The sequence below is a fragment of the Nomia melanderi genome, chromosome 14 (genome assembly GCF_051020985.1).
Source record: "Nomia melanderi isolate GNS246 chromosome 14, iyNomMela1, whole genome shotgun sequence".
Taxonomy (NCBI): domain Eukaryota; kingdom Metazoa; phylum Arthropoda; class Insecta; order Hymenoptera; family Halictidae; genus Nomia; species Nomia melanderi.
Window position 1 is genome coordinate 13610543 of NC_135012.1, and position 20647 is coordinate 13631189.

The 20647-nt window shown below is 47.0% G+C and overlaps 4 protein-coding genes across 14 annotated transcripts in view; 3 read left to right on the forward strand and 1 right to left on the reverse strand.

Annotated features, from left to right (window-relative positions):
- Positions 1-95: 95 nt before the first annotated feature.
- LOC116433999 (protein dj-1beta) lies at positions 96-1428 on the reverse strand. The gene is made up of 5 exons (XM_031992680.2): positions 1279-1428; positions 992-1188; positions 674-832; positions 418-607; positions 96-340 (listed from the first exon to the last, which is right to left on the reverse strand). Exons 2-5 carry the CDS (start codon positions 1169-1171, stop codon positions 219-221), a joined length of 651 nt encoding a protein of 216 aa, XP_031848540.1. The 5' UTR covers positions 1172-1188; positions 1279-1428; the 3' UTR covers positions 96-218.
- A 62-nt stretch (positions 1429-1490) lies between these two features.
- LOC116433997 (uncharacterized) lies at positions 1491-14386 on the forward strand. Of its 11 annotated transcripts, none has more exons than XM_076373845.1 (8): positions 1491-1873; positions 2805-2946; positions 5100-5459; positions 5674-5754; positions 5845-9541; positions 10549-10833; positions 12419-12617; positions 12715-14386. In XM_076373845.1, exons 2-8 carry the CDS (start codon positions 2899-2901, stop codon positions 12779-12781), a joined length of 4737 nt encoding a protein of 1578 aa, XP_076229960.1. In that variant the 5' UTR covers positions 1491-1873; positions 2805-2898; the 3' UTR covers positions 12782-14386. The 11 variants fall into 11 exon arrangements, with proteins under 11 accessions (XP_076229960.1, XP_076229963.1, XP_076229962.1 ...); XM_076373848.1 differs by having other exon boundaries at positions 5118-5459; XM_076373847.1 differs by having other exon boundaries at positions 2824-2946.
- A 156-nt stretch (positions 14387-14542) lies between these two features.
- Positions 14543-16940, forward strand: LOC116432711 (uncharacterized). Its single transcript, XM_031989955.2, has 3 exons — positions 14543-15846; positions 16236-16644; positions 16802-16940. The coding sequence occupies exons 1-3, from the start codon at positions 15764-15766 to the stop codon at positions 16910-16912; spliced, it is 603 nt and encodes a 200-aa protein (XP_031845815.2). The 5' UTR covers positions 14543-15763; the 3' UTR covers positions 16913-16940.
- A 699-nt stretch (positions 16941-17639) lies between these two features.
- The window catches only part of LOC116434359 (uncharacterized), an 8079-nt gene continuing 5071 nt past the window's right edge, over positions 17640-20647 (forward strand). Inside the window, exons 1-6 of the mRNA XM_076373870.1 lie at positions 17640-17813; positions 18403-18591; positions 19166-19450; positions 19535-19670; positions 19778-19894; positions 20052-20152. Of these exons, the coding sequence (XP_076229985.1) occupies positions 18589-18591; positions 19166-19450; positions 19535-19670; positions 19778-19894; positions 20052-20152 (642 nt within the window). The 5' untranslated portion in view covers positions 17640-17813; positions 18403-18588. The remainder of the gene's footprint in view (positions 17814-18402; positions 18592-19165; positions 19451-19534; positions 19671-19777; positions 19895-20051; positions 20153-20647) is intronic.

Sequence of the window (20647 nt, forward strand, 5' to 3'; positions counted from 1 at the left end):
TCCCACGAATAAGAATAAACTCGTAAAACATATTAAAATTGCACGTGACATGTAATTTTAGAGATTACGAAACGTAAATAAAAGAATATTATGCGTATAATGCAAGGTATTAATTTATTAAATTTATAATCGTAATAATCATAACACAAATACAATTACATGCTAGACTTAACGGTACATGTCTTATGCAAGATATTTATGCATAAATTTTGTTGTTTTTACTCTGTATATAACATTCCTTTTGCCACCTTGTCCGCAGTTTCTTTGTTAAGCAGTTTTTCCACAATTGCCAGACCAAAAGCAAAAGCAGTTGCTGGACCTCTGCTAGTTATGAGATTGCCTGAAATGTAAGCATATACGTTCATTTCCATTCCATATTTGAGGTATGATAGTATTGTTATAAAATGCTTTATATACCATCGGTTACAACTTTATCTTCCAAATACTTGTACTCGTCCGTCAATTTATCTTTCATAGATGGGTAAGAAGTAAGCTGTTTTCCTTTAGCGATACCGTGTGCTTTCAGTGCCACTGGTGCTGCACAAATAGCTGCGATAACTCTTTCTTCTTTTTCTTGTTCTTTCAGCAGCTTTCCCACTTCTTCGGACTAATACATTGATATGAGTTTGCAATTATGAATCTAATCTTCCCTTCTATATCTAAGTTTATTTACCGATGCGAAAGCTTCCGATCCCCCTAGACCACCAGGTAATATCACAACATCGTATTTCTGTTGAACCGCATCTTGAAGATTCGCGTCAACGCAAATTTTAACGTCGCGGCTGCATTTTACGCACTTCTCTGCAGACAGACCGGCCACAGTCACATCGATCTAAGAACGATATATAATAATTTGCTAATGATCTGCTAATAATCGAAAACGTGTAATCATTCAAATAACATAACGATGTAATCAATATTGTATAAAAATGATGCACGTTTAAACGCAATAAGTAAAATATTTTAAGGTTATATCTCATAAAGGACATACTCCGGCTCGACGCAATACATCTGTCGTGATTACAGCTTCCATTTCTTCCGAACCATTAGCGATCAACAAGATTGCCGTTTTTTTTGCCATATTTGCAGAGTACTTTGCGTTCAACTGGAAACCTGAAGTTTTATGAGTTGACTGCGCAAAATGTAAAACCGTACGCCGCAACGCGAGCATGAACGATAGACAAGTGCCTGTAAGTATGACGAAGAGAGGAAGGATGACTTACATCGAAGTTACTCTGGTACATAATCGATGTTTCATATCGTCGGTTATACACATACCTTCAGATAATTATTTTTCTAGATTCATTAATTTTTCATCTCCACGGTTAAAGTGAACTCGTTGAAAGATTATTCTTTTCAGAAGTTGAGTTACAGTGATTTTTACGTAGAAGTTACTAAGCGTTTCCCTTGTGTTTATTTGTACATTTTTAAACATCTTGCCAACTGTAAAAAAGTAAAATCGGTAGATTTTTTGTATCTGTTGTTGGAACAATAAATATTGACTGATAAGAAAGCAATTGAAATAATGGAACGAAAAATGAAATGAGACATGAAGTTTGAGGTTTCGGCATTTAAATTGCCACCAGAAATCCGTCGACGAAAAAGAAATGGGGAACGCTCGGAATTGGAACGCACCCCCACAATAGAAAAACGAAACAAAACGCAGTACAAGATGGCTGCGTTTGGGTGTTGTGGCTACTGATTTGTGCAAGACATAATCCTATGATTCTCGATGGTTAATTTATAGTGAATCGTTAAGTTTGTACATCGGTTGTGGATCAGCGTAATCGGTCGGCGTGCTTAACGCATATACGCGGAAGTGGGCCGTGTTGGGAGGAACAATGCGAGCACATCGTTGAAACATTTATCACGGGTAAGTTTGCCTTGAAATTTTATGGCTTTCCACTTTATTTTAACGGCTCTCCGGAATTCTGCCAAGGCGAAGTGCGATGCAACGAAAAATTATAACGTATCGTTCGCGGCAGCATCAAACGATTCGATAACTTTGTTGCTGTTCATAGTTTCGCGCACGGGCACATTTCATTCGAGTTTTCCTGCGTACATGACGAAATTGTGTAAATAGATGTTTTTTTTTGTTTCTTGTATCTTCGCACTTTACATCGATGAGTCAATCAAAAAATTTTTTATGACGTTTGTCGCATCTTGGCACGCTGTAATTGCGTTACATTGACTAAAAGCGTTTCAATTTGAGTAAAGCTCATTTATGCCGTTTACCGCTTTCACCGTGACTCAAGACCACATCAAGAAAGTAGAAATATGTATCTGCGTGTACATTTAAATGGGTTATTACATCAACGTTTAGTTTCCTTAACGAATTGTACCAGTATGCAAGGCCGGACAAGTGTCTTTTCTTTTTTCTTTTTTTTTCCTTCCTTTTTTTTCTTTTTTCTGTTTTTTCCCTTTTGCGTAATTACTCCGTTCTTTGGTTAAAATTACATTTCATTGATGTGTCGTTATTTCGAAATTTTCGTTTGGCTGGCAATTTTTCATTATTGCAGGAAAAAGTATTATTAACAGTCTACATTGCCTAAGTACTTGATACTTTTTGCATTAGTATTTTATTGTTGCATTCGAATTGGAAGAAACACGCATAAAGTTAGGAACATCAAAAATTTAACGTAATAGTTTCAATGCTCTTCCATCTATGTAATCGAATAATGTGAACAACTTATGTCATAATAACTGACATCATTATTAAAAAAGGGGTCATTAAAAAAGAAGCATGTTAGCAGTACTTCTTTCTATAAAATTATTACAAATGTACTGATAGAATAACTATACAGTTCAGGGGGTGGATGATAGGAATTTACTGAAAGTCCAAGATAGAAGCCACTCAAAACACTGGAGAAAGACGGTGGAGCTTCGGAGGAGGGGGAGATGTCTGCCGGCACCCAGGGCGAGATTCGGGTTGGCCCTTCGCACCAGGTTTGCCATATACCTTGAAAACCTTTTTGCTACTTAGCTATATTGCACAATGTACCTAACTCAAGGCTTGTTCTCCTAAGACATGTATTTTGAGTGTAATAGATTAAGGCGGAGATACAATTAAAGAAACATTGGGTAACTGTGATTTAATATTGTCAAGTTACCTAACATTTTCCATGGTAATTATTTCAAACTTGGGTATTTTTTCATTTTAAAAATTGTCAAAATTGGCAGGATAAAGTAATCGAACAAATTACTTATTGTTTCAAATTGTTAGGTACGTATACGTGTTTCCTTATAGATTCAAACAGCTTTACATACTTTTAAGTATGCAGAGTTGTTTAACGCTTTGTCGACTATAAAATTTACCGTGAAAGTTACTAGTAATGTACGCGTACTGTTACCATTTTGATACGTATAGACGAATAGTTAACGATCGTAGTGTTTTCGTGAACCTGTCGAAACATTCCCCATATATAAATTTGAAGTGTGCTTTGGAAGAAATATTATATTACGCGTACGTTGGCTGTGATCAATGTGTCGAGACAATTAAGTATTCGATCGATTTATCTACTCTGTAATAGAAATGGAAACAAGGATATATTTGGGTAATTTATAATTAGCGAGGTATAATTATTTTGAAACCTAACTGAATGTAGATGTTTTTATAATTAGTTTCAAAGATTCTTAAAAATATGCATGGCGTGTGCTTAGTTACAGGTTTAGAGCAATTGAGATATCGGTGTTTCTTTACTGCTTGTGAAGTACACATTCATAGAATATGTTTTCAATGTCCAGTTATAATCTCGATATCTGCCTGTATTTCTACACGTTGAAAGAGGAGCTCTAAACTTGAATAGGAAAGAGAAAGCAGATGTCTGTTTGTTACACAATTTTATTGTACGTCGATGGTTCAAATAACAATGATAGTTTCCTTCGAGTCTGTGCAATTTAATGATTTTCGTTTATTCAACGGTACGACCGCGAAGCTGGAACACCATGTCTCAGACGATTACTACTTGTAAGACCCTGTGTATATGATGCAAGTTATTATGATGAAATATTTTATAACTATAACGAAACGTAGGATAATAGTATGCAATGTCAGATTATTTTCATGTTCATAGTGGTATTCAGTCACGGTGAAATGACAGAAACACCATTGTTACAAACACGATTTACTCCATTTACATGATAGCCCATTGGTTACTTGAACCATCTATGAGTATATAATGTATATAACGTTTGCGACAAAAGTACTCAAACTATGATACATTATACATATAAAGAAGTATAAAAAAGTTTGTTCATTTATGTTATTTTCTTGGTAAATGTGTTTTGTTCTCATTATGTAAATATCATGTTTGTTTGTTTGTTTGTTTGTTTGTTCACTCGTTTATTTGTTTATCTGTTCATTTGTTTGTTCATTTGTTTGTTTATCAATTATCTTGATCTTGTGTCGTCGTATTTGATTTTTCATCGTACGTGTTTACTTTGTTCACTAAGAGAATATATACTAGAATATGGTTTCATTCGCTGCATTAACTCGACATAGCTTTTTTCGTGAACCTGAACGTGAACATAACTAATGTTATTAAATGTAAAGCCATAACAATAACAACAATAATAATAATAATAATAATAATAATAACATCATTAATAATAATAATAGTAATAATAATAGTAATAATAGTAATGATAGTAACGATAAAATAATGACGATGACGGTGATGACGATGATGACGACGATGATGATATGATATGATGATAATAATAATAATAATAATGATAATGATAATGATAATGATAATGATATGACGATGATGATGATGACGATGATGACGATAACAATAATAATAATAATAATAATAATAATGATAATAATAATAGTGGTAATAACAATATGTGTATAATAATCATACATAATTTGAATTCTCGTTTTTCATGCTTATATTTATGATCATTAGTTTGTACACAAACATAAAGTACTCACGCTACTTCTCGTACCAGTAATGTAACAAAAGGAACAGAATGGAAAAAAATTATACTGGCTCGTGTAGATTTCTCGAAAAGCAAGCCGGAGTATAGGTGCGTACAACTAACTCGCTTTGGCATTGGTGCTAACCACGCACAACCCCGAATTTTGGGTACAGGAGTTGGTTTCTTGTCAGGCCCGTTTGCCTGAGTATCGGCCGGGTATACCTCCTGGAGAGCTGCTTCCTGACCCAGAGTTTTCTAAAGAACGAGAAGAGCTAAGATGGATTCCAGCTATGGCATTAGACGGGGATCTTCTGATGTACTTGAGAGCAGCTCGATCTATGGCTGCATTTGCTGGCATGTGTGATGGAGGATCCCCGGACGACGGTTGTGTGGCTGCATCCCGAGACGACACGACTATCAATGCTCTGGACATCTTGCACGATTCTGGCTATGATCCTGGAAGAGCGTTGCAAGCTCTCGTTAAATGTCCTGTACCTAAAGGCATCGATAAAAAATGGTCCGAGGAAGAAACTGTAAGTTGAAACGATCGAATCGGAATCTGTTCGCGTTCTCCTCACCTAGTTCCTTCGCACCGGTATACGATTAATCGATCTATTAACCGGTCGATTAATATATTGACCGGCGGCTCCTGCGATTCTCCGATTAAGAGCGAAACGAAGGAGGAACTAGGTTGGCTCTCCGAGTTCTCCACGGTTAATTCGTCCTCGTGTTCTGCCCCCCTCGTAGAAACGCTTCGTCAAAGGACTTCGGCAATTTGGAAAGAACTTTTCAAGAATCCGAAAGGATCTTTTGCCTCACAAAGACACGGTAGTGAACATTTACCTACACAAACACAAATAGATTATTACTTACAGCAGCCACAGGGGAACTGATCGCGGGACATTTTTGTATTTTTAGCCGGAACTGGTCGAGTTCTATTACTTGTGGAAGAAAACGCCGGGCGCGAACAATAATCGACCCCACAGGCGGCGACGACAGGGTTCGCTCAGAAGGATTCGTAACACACGGAACTCGAGAGCCGGCACCCCCAAGGAGGAGGTCCCAACTCCGCCGAAAGACACACCGCCGGCCAGTGTCAGTCAGAAGGAGCCGATTTCCGAGCCCGAGATCGTGCCCGTCGGAACACCCGCCAGCAACAATCCTGGCGGCGAGATTAGTTCTGTGACGGAGGACGACAACTCGGAGGAGGACAGCGATTCCAGGGACACGAATACCAACGGTGCAGCGCACTCCTGCCAGCATTGCTTCTCCACCAACTCGAAGGACTATCAGGTAGCCGGCAAGGACAGACTATTGCTCTGTACGGAATGCAGAATACACCTCAAGAAAACCGGAGAACTACCGCCAGCCCCTCCGTACCTGTTCCGCCCTGTGCCTGCGGAATCACCAGATAGCCCAGGGAGAATGCGTACAAGAAACAAGGCCAAGGAAACGCCTAGACCCGCCAGACCGAGACGTACAGGTGGAACCGATACCCCGGACCAAGAGAAGCAACAGCATCATCAGCAGCAACATCAGCAGCAGCAGCAGCAGCAGCAGCAGCAGCAGCAGCAACAACAGCAGCAGCAGCAGCAGCAGCAGCAGCAGCAGCAGCAACAGCAACAGCAACAGCCACAGCAACAACAGACGCCCGACAAGAGCAAGAAAAAGTCTTCTGGCGGCGGGAAGCCAGAGACGCCGAAGAAGGGTCAGAAACGACCTCAAGCGGATGAGGCGGACGAGGACAAGGAGTCTCAGAAACGGAAACGCGGCGAACGTCCTGAGAGTCCTTCCGAGTCGCTCACCACCGACAGTAATTCTCTGATGGATGAGCCTGAAAGGGAAGGAGAAGGTGATACGAACGAAAATCAATCCACTCCGGTTACAGTGCCTACCGAGGAGCCGGTAAGTCCGGCGGTGACTACCCCGGAGGAACCTTCGGAGCCGACGCCGGTGTCCACTCCCGTGCCAGCTCCCATACAAACTCTACCGATATCCGTGCCCGTTATACACACCTTGGAGAAGAAGCCTCTGTTGGAGGAACCGGCAGAAACGAAGGATCAAATAGAAGATGTGCCGTTAGCTATGAATCAGCCGTTAAAATTGGAACCTTTGCCGATAGAATCAGCCATGTCTCCGTGTAACGAAGATACCAAGGAACCCGAACCGCCGCAGCCGCAGCCGCAGCCGCAGCAACAACAACAACAACAACAACAACAACAACAACAACAACAACAGCAGCAACAACAGCAGCAGCAACAACAACAGCAGCAACAGCAGCAGCAGCAACTCAATTTGACCACGTCGCAACCGATGAGCATCAGCGACATGAGTCAAAGCATGCCGCGCAACTTGTCGCAACCGATGCAAAGCAGCGGTATCTGCGCGACCAGCGGACCTCAAACTATTCAGAATTCGCAAATCATGTCGCCGACGCAACAGGGCCTACCGTTGAACATGCAGTACGCGTCGAATGTTCCTCCCGTTCAGAATGTACCGCAAAATTTATCGCAGAGCATGCAGATGCCGCCCAACATGCCGCAAAACATGTCGAACGCGCAAAACATGGGACCAACGCAAAATCTTCGAGCGCACGGCGATAGTATGTCGAACGGGCAAAATCTGGGACAAAGCATGGGCCAGAACATGCCCCAAAACATGCCGGGACCACCGTTGAATTTGAACATTTCGCAAAGCATACCGACAAACATGACGCAGATGCCTCAGATGCCGAGTTCGCCGCAACCTCTAGGCTTAACCGTAATGTCTTCCGAGAGCCGGATGTCCGAACGGATCTCCGACGACAGACTTCCCCCGGAACGAATGCGAGACAGCAGGATCCCCGACAGGATACCGGACAGGATTTCGGAGCGGCCGGAGAACAACGAGTCCGAGAGGAACGAGCCGAGCAATCTGTTCCAGCCGATCCAACCGAGCGGAATGCTGCCCATGGAGAAACCGTCCTCCATGTACAATTTGGCGGGCACGCCGCCGATGGAGCCGCAAAATCTCAAGATAAAACAGGAGATAATCCCGCCCGAGCCGGACCCGTTGCAGAGCCTGAAAGAAGTGAAAGTTCCCGGGTTTCAGTCTGGCTTCCCCGGTCCGAGTCTGGAGAACATCAAGAAGGATCCGGACAGCTCGAGCAAGCCTCCGACGCCCAGCAAGCATTCGATGGGCAACAATCAAGCCGTTCCTCAGATACAGTCCGTGGCCGCGTCGCCCACGCCGAGCCTGCCGCCGCCGCCGACGTCGATTCCTCAGCCGGTGATGCACCCGGCGCAACAACCGAGCCCGCACATGGCTCATCCGTTCCACCCTCACCACACGCTGATGCATCACTCGTTGTTCACCGCCATGCATCCGTACCATCCGCACGCCTATCCGGGATACGCGCCCGTCGGCGGGTACCCGTCGTTCCCGCCGTACCCGTACGGACCGGTGCCGCACGCGATACCGCCGCCCTCGCCGCAGAGAAGTCAGGAGAGCACAACGATGATGACGGCGCACCACTCGAGCAGCAGCTCCAGCGTGACGACCAGAGAGGAAGGGGAGAACCTGATCGCCACGCACCATCACTCTTCCAGCATGCATCAGGCGACGGCGTTGCACCACGACAAGCTGCTGACGATCTCGTCGCACAGCTCGCACAGTCACTCGTCGTCCCACAGCTCGCACAACGCCCAACGGAAGCCGTCGCTAGTCCCGGCGACGTGCCTGACGTCGAGCAGCTCGGCGCACCACCATCACAGGGCTCCGCAACCGCAGCCGCCGGTCGCTCCGGAGCCGAAGATAGAGCCCGACTTGGTGGAGCAAGAGCAGGAGGAGACGCCCAGTCCGAGGGGTCCTTCGCCGGAGCCGAGAATCGAGGACTCGGAGTGCCACAGGTCCCAGTCGGCCATCTTCCTGCGGCACTGGAACAGGGGGGAGAACAACTCCTGCACCAGGACGGACTTGATGTTCAAGCCGGTGCCGGACTCGAAGCTGGCCCGGAAACGGGAGGAGCGCTCGAGGAAGCAGGCTGAGAGGGAGCGGGAGGAGCGCGACAGAGCCGCGGCGCAGCAGGCCAGGAAGATGACCACGCCGGAGAAGCAGCCGGCGGAGGTCTGCAAGCCGCCGAGCAGGGGCCCCCTCGAGCCGGTGGTCTCGCCGTACGACAGGTACGCGGCGGCGGCGGCGGCGGCGGCGGCGGCTCGGCCCGGCTCCTACGCGGACACTCCCGCGCTGCGGCAGCTGTCGGAGTACGCGAGACCGCACGCGGCCTTCTCGCCCGCCAGGCATCCCGCGCCCTCCGACCCGATGTTCGGCTACATGTACCCCGCCGCGCGGGAGCGCCTCGAGCTCGAGCACCTCGAGCGCGAGAAGAGGGAGCGGGAGATTCGGGAGCTGCGCGAACGGGAGCTGAACGACCGGCTGAAGGAGGAGCTGCTCAAGGGGACGCCCAGGCCCATGCCGGCGCCGGTCGACCCGCACTGGCTGGAGATTCATCGTCGTTACGCCGCCGCCGGACTAGCGCCCGGGCCCTCGGCGCCTCCTCAAGCTATACACCAGTTCGGGCTGTACGGCGCTCCGCCGGGCCCCAGTCAGCTGGAACGGGAACGCTTGGAGAGACTAGGTAACTCTTACGGCGCCTTTTCGCGTCCTTTCCCGTACCAGGACCACCCGAACCAATACCCGAACAGTTACCCGCACCCGAACACTCGCCTCGCGCACACAGCGTTCCAGGTTCCCACACAAATCGAGTACGCGTACCTTTCTTCTCGTCTCGCGAGATCATCGGGCATCGATCACGAGTTCAGATTCTAAACGATCCAAGCCTAGGTGTGTTCGCCCCACGATTCGCCCCACGATTCGCCCCACGATTCGCCCCACGATTCGCGGATAGAGAGCGACGCGATGGCGGTCGTTTCCGAATGTTCGCTGCATCCGCCGAGCGAGTTATCGGGTCGGTACCACCACACCGGGCCGTGCTTTCGGCCAGCTCTAGTCACCGCGCGAGTAAACCGTACGTGGAATTCGGCGGTATGCAGTCACCAGTCGGAACGTTCGCCACCGTGACAAGAACGACCGACGGAAAGAGCGTGTCACGAGAGAAGGGAACATTTCTTAGAAAAGGACAAAGATATAGTTGTTGTTTGTTGTTGTTGTTGTTGTTGTTGTTGTTGTTGTTGACGTTGACGTTGACGTTGACGTTGACGATAACGATGGTGATGATGATGGTGGTGATGATGATGATGGTGGTGATGACGACAGTGGTGACGACGATGATGGTTACGACCACAATGATGACGATTGGTGATGACGATGACGATGACGATGACGATGACGATGACGACGACGACGACGACGACGACGACGACGACGACGACGACGACGACGACGACGACGACGACGACGACGACGACGACGACGACGATGACGACGACGACGACGACGACGACGACGATTATGATAATGATAATGATGATGATGATGAGATGTCGATGTCGACGTTGTTAGCGGTGTTGTCGTTGTCGTTGTTGTTCTTGTTCTTGTTCTTGTTGTTGTTGTTGATGTTGTTGTTGGCTAGCGTTAAGAATACGATTAGGACAGTATGTTTGATCGAGGCGCTGTCGGGTTTAGGGATACCGACTGCAGCCGGCGGGGGGCCAGCGGGTGCGGGGGCTGGCCATCCCGTGGCGGCTCATCACCACGGCCAGCTGGACGAGCGACTGGCTCTAGCTGCTGACCCGATGGTCCGGTTGCAGATGGCCGGCATTTCGCCCGAGTATCATGCTCACACTCACGCGCATACGCATGCGCATACGCACTTGCACTTACATCCGGGACAGCAGCAGGCCCAGCAACAGGCTCAGCAACAGCAGGAAGCGGCTGCGGCTGCGGCTGCAGCTGGATTCCCCCTGCCTGGTAGGTCCTACAAATCAGGATATCAGATTCGAGTACGCTCCTACGCGAAGATCGCCCCTTTTGCCGCCACTTTTGCACTTTTGCAAACGCGTTCAGATTTGCCGAGAAGCTCGGCTGGAAATTCCAAAGAAATCGCAAAGTCGCCGAAACACCTCCTTTATCGCGCTCTCGTCTTTTTCCCTCCCCTTCTTCTGTTCTTTTCTCTGTTTTTCATTGGCAACGGGACGCGCGCGTTACCATCCGCTTCGCCGAGAAACATCCTGCGTACATTCCGATCTCGATCCTAATCTCGATTCGACTCTTCTTTTTGGACCCCGAGCATAATTTCGTAGCCAGTTGCGCGGAGAAACGACAGATACACACGTTCTACGATACGTTTACGCACGCGTCTACCAAAAGAATCGCCGGACGATTCCCGAACGCATCGTCGCGCGATTCGTCGCAACCAATTTTACAATCCGGTGTCATTCCCACAGTGTCCGTTTAGTCGTTCGAACCGGTAAAGGTCGATCGCGTGTGAGCGTACCGAAACGTGCTTCTCATTCGATTCGATTTTTACGTAACATATCGGAGAGCTCAGAGCCAAACGAATAGCATTCTAACTATCGTATCGGAGCTTCTTTTCAAATGATAGAGAGCAAAACTAAAAAGAAACACGGAAATTTGTCTCCGCGGCAATCGTTTTTGTTGCATTCTTTTTCTCTCGCTTCTCTCGCCATGCCATATCGCGCGACTGAGCATCGAGCCTCTTTCGGTGAAGGTACGGGCGAACGAAACAGAGATTCCACGAACCGATTCTAATCGCTTCAATTCAATGTTACTTTACAAGTAAGGTGCAAGTGCGCGCGAGTGTCGCGAGAATCGGTCGTTTGCGCGTGGACGGGTTTTCGCGTGGATGAATGGACGGATGAACGGATGAACGGAACGAAACGGAACGAAACGGAACGGAACGGAACGGAACGGAATGGAACGGAATGGAACGGAATGGAACGAAACGATGCGTGCGTGCGTGCGTGCGTGCGTGCGTGCGTGCGTGCGCGGTGCCTATTTTGCACCAAGACTTTTTTTCGTTTTGCACGTGAAAAACGCCAGCATGATTCATCGAACGGCCGTTACACCCTTCTTACCATTTCCGTACGCCGCGCACGGTCGTTCATCCTCGTCGTCCTTATCTTCTATTGTTCCTCGTTGAAATTGAAAGTACGATCGCCGCGGTTCTTACGCGCCCGTTGGAACGCCCGCGTGAAACGCGTTTGTCCGTCGAAAATATCGTTTTCCGATTCGCACGGGCTCACAAGAGTGGGAGGGACGAGAGAGATTGCGTGCGTGCGTGCGTGCGTGCGTGCGTATGCGTTTGTGTGACAGAGAGAGAGAGAGAGAGAGAGAGAGAAAGTGGATGAGGGAGAGGGAGAGGGAAAAAGGAGGCAATCGTTCGAAAGGATCGAATCATTCTTCGAACGTTCTATCGTGCATGCTCGTTTGTCCATTATCATTATTAGTCCGAGAGCTTGATACGTAATAGCGTATACTTAGCAAACGTTGAGACATTTCGTTAACGGTTCGTTAACGTTTGATATTTGTACAGCCGCGGCCGGCGCGAATTACCCTCGACCAGGCTTAATGCCGCGTGATCCAGGATTGGCGCTTCACCCGGCGGAACTCCTCGGAAGACCGTACGCGGACATGGCAGCGCATCACGAGCAGTTGCAGCGTCATCTGATGATGGAACGCGATCGATTTCAGCCGCATGCGTCGCTCGTGGCCCACCACGAGGAATATCTGAGGTTCGTCTTTTCAAATCCATAACACAGCTTGCGATGTAACATACTCTTTCCTCGACTAGACCGACACTGTACCGGACTAACGAACCATGTTTTTTAGACAACAGCGCGAGCGCGAGCTTAAAGTTCGAGCGCTGGAAGAAGCTGCACGTGGATCACGCCCCTAAGTGTAATTCTAATTTATGTTATTCTATCGATTATCCTCCGTGATTAGGAACGCGCCGGGCCCTCTTTTCGCGGGAAAACAAGCGCGATTCGAAATACGAGATCACCGTCTAAGGTGCGAGCAGTGCGTGTACGCTGAAACAGGGGCAAACTGACAGCGCGCGACCGAGAGAGAGAGAGAGAGAGAGAGTGTGTGTGAGAGAGACCTAGGAAACGGATCCGACAAAGATCCCCGATTTCCCCGGTTTACCAGCAGAAAATATTTTTACGGTTTCTTACTGCTATATACGTGTATATGCCCTCATGTGCACGCGTATAGCGCGCACGAGCTGAAAAAGCCAAGTTACGTCGGGTAACCTTTTAGTGTAAATACTACTCGCGACGAAGAGTTATCGGAAGAGCGTAGTGCCGGCGTTCATCTGGCACGATAGGGGTACGAAACTTACACACTTACACACTGACACGCGCGAATACATGTGCACGGAAACGGACGGACGAAGAAAACGGATAAACAAACACTCGAACAAATACTACAGCCGCTTCGCATGGACATTTCTTTGAAATCTCTAGGTACACGTTACATACGTATAATTACATCACCGGTCCACGATATTAGTTGTTAGGGGTCGAACGTGGTTCGTTCCGTGTTACCCTTTCGTTTCGTCTGGTTTCGTCTGGTTTCGTTTCGTTTCCCGCGAGCGGTGATATTACCAAAGTGTTCACAGGTGGAAAGTGGTTCACCGCGGTCTCCGTCTATTATCGGTTCTTTCGTGCTCGTGCAGCGGACGTATGGATTCTTTCTTCTTCTCTTGGTTTTCAGTTTCGATCGTCCGCAGTGTAGCTCAACGGACACGACACCCGTGTTCTCGAAGCATACAATAATTTTATCATTTTTAGACTAACTTTCGAATATATTAGAAATAGAAAGGGGAGAGGGACAAGGAGAGAGACAGGAGGTGTGCGAATGCGTGGGTGCGTGCGAGCGTGCGTGCGTGCGTGCGTGCGGCGTGCCTCGTGCGTGCGTGCGAGCGAGCGAGCGAGCGAGCGAGCGAGCATGAGAAAGACAGAGAGAAAGAGAGAGAGAGAGAGAGAGAGAGAGAGAACGCTGTCCATTTTTCGCAAGTAACGGTGGATGGCTTACCGACCTTCCGTGTTCTAGTGCATATAAATATATAATATAAGAATGTAACTAAAGTTTTAATATTATTGTAATTCTTCTGTGTCGAACGATTTGTATATTTTCTATATGTATCCTTAAAAGATTTTACCCTCAGAGACCACGAGCGTTTGATACTAGTTGGATCGAGCGATTGATTAGTACTAAAAGAAAAATCTTTGTAAGAAAATGACCAAAGTTTAGAAAAGAAAAAAAAGTTTATAGAAGAACGACGCATCGGAAACGCGCATGATCTTCCATGGATACGCGCTCCGTAGAATTTCAGAGAAATAATCCTGTTGCCGGAGACGCTGGAAATCGATGTGAAGACGTTTTTCGATGGAACGAAGCAACGCTTTTCTTCCGACGAGCATTCGAACGTGTACATTTTCCGCTATACGATTCATTCGATGTAATCTAGTTATTTAACTAAGTAAATATTTCATAGAGACGTCCAGTTTTTCTCGCATCGTTTCCCTTTTCGCTTTTTTTTCCATTTCGAATCTCCGTTTGGAGCGTTTCGAATGATTTTTCGCACGACGAAACGCACAGTTTTGCAGTTTTGCAGTTTTGCAGTTTTGCAGTTTTGCAGTTTTACAGTTTTACAGTTTTACAGTTTTACAGTTTCACAGTTTTATAGTTTTATGCGTTTCATAGTTGTTCAGTGTCAATGCAATGTCGCGAATTGATCGAGAATCTGCGAGAATCGATGTATCCTATTTTTCGTCTGCTTGCACTTACACGAGCTTCGTCTGTTCAACTACTTGATTACCTAATTATTTAATCACTGAATCTCACTGAATCACTTGATCGCTTACTTGCTTATTATTATATGTATGCGATGAAAATATGTCTGTGAAAGAATTATATTTGCGTCGCGGGAACCAAACGACGAGAGTACAAGCAGCAGATTTCTCGCAATCTATTCCAGCAGAGAAACGAGGGTGAGAGAAGTAGCCACCGAATCGAAAACGAAACATTTTCTGTAATCATAATTGGAACATCGAATCATTGTATCATTTCCACCACCAGTTTGCCTGTCACTGAATTCCTTGGACACGTAATAAATAAGTGTCTTCTAAAAGACTATCTTTTGCGTCATCTTATCGCGCGCGCACTCATCGTCGTGACTCGAATTTTCGAGTTTCCAAGTTTCCAAGTTTTCTAGGAGTGCGCAACGCGGAACGCAGCCTGCCGGTGAATTAACCGTCGAGTTGCATGGAATTTGTGTTTCTCGCTCTTCCTGCTAGTTGTCGGTATGTTTTTGTTGACCGTAATGTGAAACCCAGATGGACTTTCCGACCACTTTACGCGGGAGTCATCCGAACCGCACACATGTCGAAGCGATACATCGGCCGTGTCCTCTTCCTTTCTTTCCTTCCTTCTTCTTTCTTTCTCTCTCTCTCTCTCTCTCTCTCTCTCTCTTCTTTTCTTTCTTTCCATGGGCGATACGTTATGGGATGTCTTTGAAATTATCCTGGTGTAATTGTTCGTTGGTCTGCGATAGCGATCAACTTGTTTCGTAAACGACGCTTGCACGCCGTAAGCAAGTGCACTCGTTTGGTCGCGATCGGATGCACGTGCATCTCATGTGTGTATTCGGGAAATGAGAGGCGGAGTTAAGAGTGTCGCGCGGAGACAGGGAAGAGGGAGTGTTCTGGAGGAAGCGGAGGATGCGGAGGATGCGGAGGATGCGGAGGATGCGGAGAAGACCGCGAAGCGCGGTCATTCATAAGTAAGCCACCGAGACGTTCAGGCTCTCGGCTCTTTCGAGTTAATCGAGTCGTGGAACGATTTACCGATAAGAACGGTGCTGCAGCTCGCCAGCATGGCTACACGGAAGAGAAGCTTCGAAGAATCCTCGAAACAACGTTATCAAGCGAACGCGCGCGAGAGGGACCGCACTCATAGGTGAACATTACACGCTTCCTAGCAAAGTTTCACCTTTCCGTTTCGATCGGCGCGATTCCCCCCCTTTCCTTCTTCCTTTCGCCATTTTCAAAGTCGCGCGAAAGAAAGCTGGATAGAAACGTTAGAAACAACATCGAAATCGCGACGAATCGACGAAACGTTGTTCTCTCGGTGAACTCTGAATTAGTAAGTTCGTAATTACGAAAGTTCGTAACACCAGTATATCGGGTAAACATCGAGCGTTCGGACAGTCTTCGATATTTGGTCGATTCGTCGATGAATTCTATCTAGACGATAGTGGAGAAAATTGTAAATATTCTTATGGAATGTAAGAATAATCTAGCTAACAGCTGCGAGACTGAACGAAAACCAAAATGTTCCCTGTGCAGTGTGAACACGGCGTTCAGCACGTTGAGAACGTTAATACCGACGGAACCCGTGGACAGGAAATTGTCGAAAATCGAGACTTTGAGATTAGCCAGCAGTTACATCAGCCATTTAGGGGCCGTCCTCGTGGCAGAACCTGTAAATCAACAACCCTGTTTACGTATCGACGAGGACAGCGACACCGACAGCGACAACGAAACCGATAACATCGATACCAATAGCAATCGCACCGGTGTTACCGGTGTCAACGGTGTCAACGGTGTCAACGGTGTCAACGGTGTCAACGGTGTCAACGGTGTCAACGGTGTTAACGGTGTTAACGGTGTTTACGGTGTTGGGTCGAACCTTTGGCCCGATTCCCGAGCAAGGCCGCAGCTTTGCACTTTTTGCCTCGCTATGCACAAAAAATACGTAAGTCTGGAATGCGTGAGAGAAAACCAGTCGCATCGCGGATAGAATAACTGAATGGCCATTCAGCGGCGGTATGCCGATCGCCGGTCGCCGATCAATTCCTCTCCTCCCTTTATTACCGCTTGCCGCCTCTCGCAAACTCATTCTTTCTTTTCAGCGTTTGAACGTCTCTTCCAAACTGATTTCGGATTACCGGATTTCCGAAGCGTCGCCGTACCGTTTCCCCGCTGCAACCTCGCCGATGTGCTTCGATTTAACCGATGTATAATCGCTGTTTTATACACGATACAAATTTACCTTGGCTGTGTATTTTTTTCTGTACGCGTGCACCCGCGCGATACAGTTTCTAGGATTAATACTATTTCTGCTACCGTGTTGCGTCTCTAATTTTACCGGATCCACGCGTGTTTCCTATCGACCATCGATGGCGAAACAACGATTTTGCGAAAACGAATGCGCCGCGTTCGCCGCGCGCGTTTGTTCTCCGCGGTTCTCTCGTTTCGTGCGCGAAAGAAACATTTGAACGGCGACCGTCGTTTAACTGCGCGTATACAACTCTGCTCAAAATAACGATATCGCGTCGTTCCTCCGAATCGCGAATATATCGGTATCGGCAATCGTCGAGAGAACGTTCGGTTCCGTTTATCGTCGGCGTATTTATGAAAGCGATTTCGGCCGGAACACGGATCCGTCGTTTGTCCCCGTGTCGATAGAAATTAAAGGCATGCTACAACGATCGGTGTAGTACGACGGTGAATATTTCAGTGATTTCGAGTCGACGATGCTGCGAAGAAGCTAGTTTTCGTCCTCCCCTCCTCCCCCCCCTCCTCCCCCTCCCCCCGTCCGTTCTCGTTCCTCGTTACAATTTCAGTGTTTTTATTCGATTATCCGTTGCGAAGTATAGCTCGTCATGCCTGCTGGCCAGAAGCGGTTCTTGGAATCTTTCTGTAATCGGAATTAGGTAAGCCCCAGCGAAAAAAAAGGAAACATTTCCCATGCGATCCATAGTAACCGGTAGCAATCGACGCCATTGCGGCGAAATTGAATGCAAGCCTCGTATTCGAGGAGCGTACGCGGTCTTCGAGTTCCGAGCGGAATAAGAGCGCGTCGATAACGCTTCGATATCAAACGGTTTTAGGCGAATAATCCCAACTATAAGAGAATATCAGGTAACCTTCTCCTAATAACGCCTATCGTCGGATACGTCGCTTCTAGACGCGTACTCTCTGCGTACTGTCCGCGTATCTACGCGTACGCGCATGGAAATCTATCGCTTCTACGTCGCGTGTAGATTACGTTTTTCTTTCGAATGAAATTCTCCGACTCGTAGAGGAAAGGGAGCGCTCGAAAAAATTCATCGTTACTCGATGTCGACGATGATTTCGACGACGAGATATATTACGATCATCGCGATAATTACGAGGTTGATCGATGATGGCGATGACGACGACGACGACGACGACGACGACGACGACGACGACGACGACGATGATAATTCTACTATCGCTTCGTTCGAAACGCTTCGTCGAAATAAAAAGCGGTGCCGCGCTCGCGTTTCTCCTCGTTTAAGGAAAACGCTCGGAAATCGGTCGAGAGTTCCTCTCGACGAGATCGACGAAACGAAATCGACCAGCGGTCGTCCGCGGGGTTAAAGTTGCACCGTGTTCGCGGGACGCGACGGATCGAAAATTTCAAATCGAGAAAATTAGCGCCCTGAACGGCGCGTATCACCGCCATCTTGTAAAAGTGTCTCTGTAGTGTTTGGAGGTTCAGCGAGAAGGAACAGCAGCTTCGCCGGAGGCTGGAAGTCCTTTTGAAGTGGTTGCAACGGTCCTTGGCAGTCCCTGGGCACCCAGGTGACCTCGTGCGAGGCCAGGGTACCTTCAAGCTGCTAGGACAACCCCACGGCCAGCAAACGCGTTTACACGCCCGACTCTCGCGAAGATGGTGAGCACTCCTTCGCACCAACATTTTCATCTAACCCTCCGATCAATTTGTTTTTCATTCGGAATCGTGTCCAGTGATTTCTCGTTGACGCGACCGTTCGTACGAGGAATACTCACCTACGAAACCGTATCTCTCTCCGACATTTCTCCAAACATTTAACCTGCATACATGTTCCGAATCTTGGCGTCGAACAGACAGCTCTCGCCTGTCAATATTTTTATTAGGTTGGTCGATACCTAACCAAAGGTAGGTCTTTTCATCCAAACCTTCGCTATCTCGGTACAACAGCGTCAATCGCATAATCTCTCTTCGCGAAATGAATTTCTGCACCACGAATTTCTAGTTTATGGCAGTGATCAACATTCGAATTCTTACAATCTATTCGCATTACGTCGATGCAGAGAGATATACACTGGTTATACCCTCTTCTAAATTATCGGATACCTATATTCCGTTGTTAGAATCGTCAGAACCATTGGCAAAATCCTTGGTCGCGTTAAACCTATTCCCTTTTCGTTTGCCTGGCTATCGGCTACTATTAACAAGCATTATTCTTGTACGTATCTTTGTTTAGAGTTCAGCATCGACGGGAGGAACCGAGGGGTCTAGTCCAGCCTCTAGCCCTGCCTCGGCTACGAGTCTCACAATGGCTGCTCCAAAGTACGGTACACTGGTACCGAATCGCATTTTTGTCGGTGGTATCTCGGCTAACACCAGTGCAGACGAACTAACCGAACTGTTCTCTTCGTACGGCAATGTGAAAGCTACCAAGATAATCGCGGACCGTGCAGGTGTTTCTAAAGGTTATGGATTTGTTACGTTTGAAACCGAAGAGGAAGCTAAAAGACTTCAACGAGAGGTTTATAAAGTGTATCCCATTATACGGCGTTAGAAAGGAGCGTGTAAGCGCAGCACGGGTAATCTTTGTCTGTTTCAATTGCAGTCCGAGTGCATCGTGTTGAGAGAAAGAAAATTGAATATCGCGCCTGCGATTAAGAAGCAACCCTTCAATAGATCATTCGACGGTGGTTCTGGATCTCCACCCTCTGTGCCTACCAATGCTTACTACTATCCGAACGGTCAGTGAAGCCAAGCGATAACCACTCTGGCTGATTATTTCCATCGATTCGTTATTCGTTTGTCCTTTGGTTCTTCTTTATTCGTTGGTCTCTTCTATTCTTGTCAGGTATGGGGTTAGCATACCAGAGCGGTATGTTCTACAATACGACGGCTCCAGCGCCAACGACGCCGATCGCACCACCGACCGATCCGGCAACTATTTATCAAACCACAGGAGTGTTTGGTAAGTTACGGTAGCGATAGAGCGGTAGCGATACGTTACGATTCCCGGTAAATGTAAACGTAAACGTAAACGTAAACGTAAACGTAAACGTGTTAGGAATTTCTCGATTGTTCCAAGTTGTTTTGAACATGAAACCCTTGTTCCAAACGGTTCTTAGGACCTCAAGCCGCTGGACATCAAACGTTTGCTCCTGTGATGTATCCGTGTCCTGCTCCGTCTCTCTATATGCCCCAGCAGTATCCGTATTCACCTATGCCGGTAAGTAAAGTGTAAAACGAACGCTCACTATGGATCTATGATTCTCTCTTTCTGATATTCCCTTTAATCTTGGGTCCTTTCTACATCCTACCATATGAATTGTCTATGGGTACAGCTTGTATTTTCTATTAAACGGTAACTCGGTTGCGGTTTGACAGACAAATGGTTTGATGGGAGAAGCCATACCACCGGCGTTTCTACCCAACCCTCAGCAAATGCCTACTTACGTCCTTCTCGACGCTATACAGTATTGAGGTCTAAAGGTACATGGTCTATGCTACACGACTAGCATGCAACGCATCATCCTTGCGCGTTTTCTTTGTCAGTCTTTTGCATGGCCTATCGATGCATGCACACTCGACTCTCTTTCATAATTCATGATTTATTATTCATAGTTTCACGTATGTTTTTTACGCACAAGTTTCAACACTCGACACGTCTCGTTTATCCACCTCGAATACACATATATATATATATATACATTTCTCTCTCTCT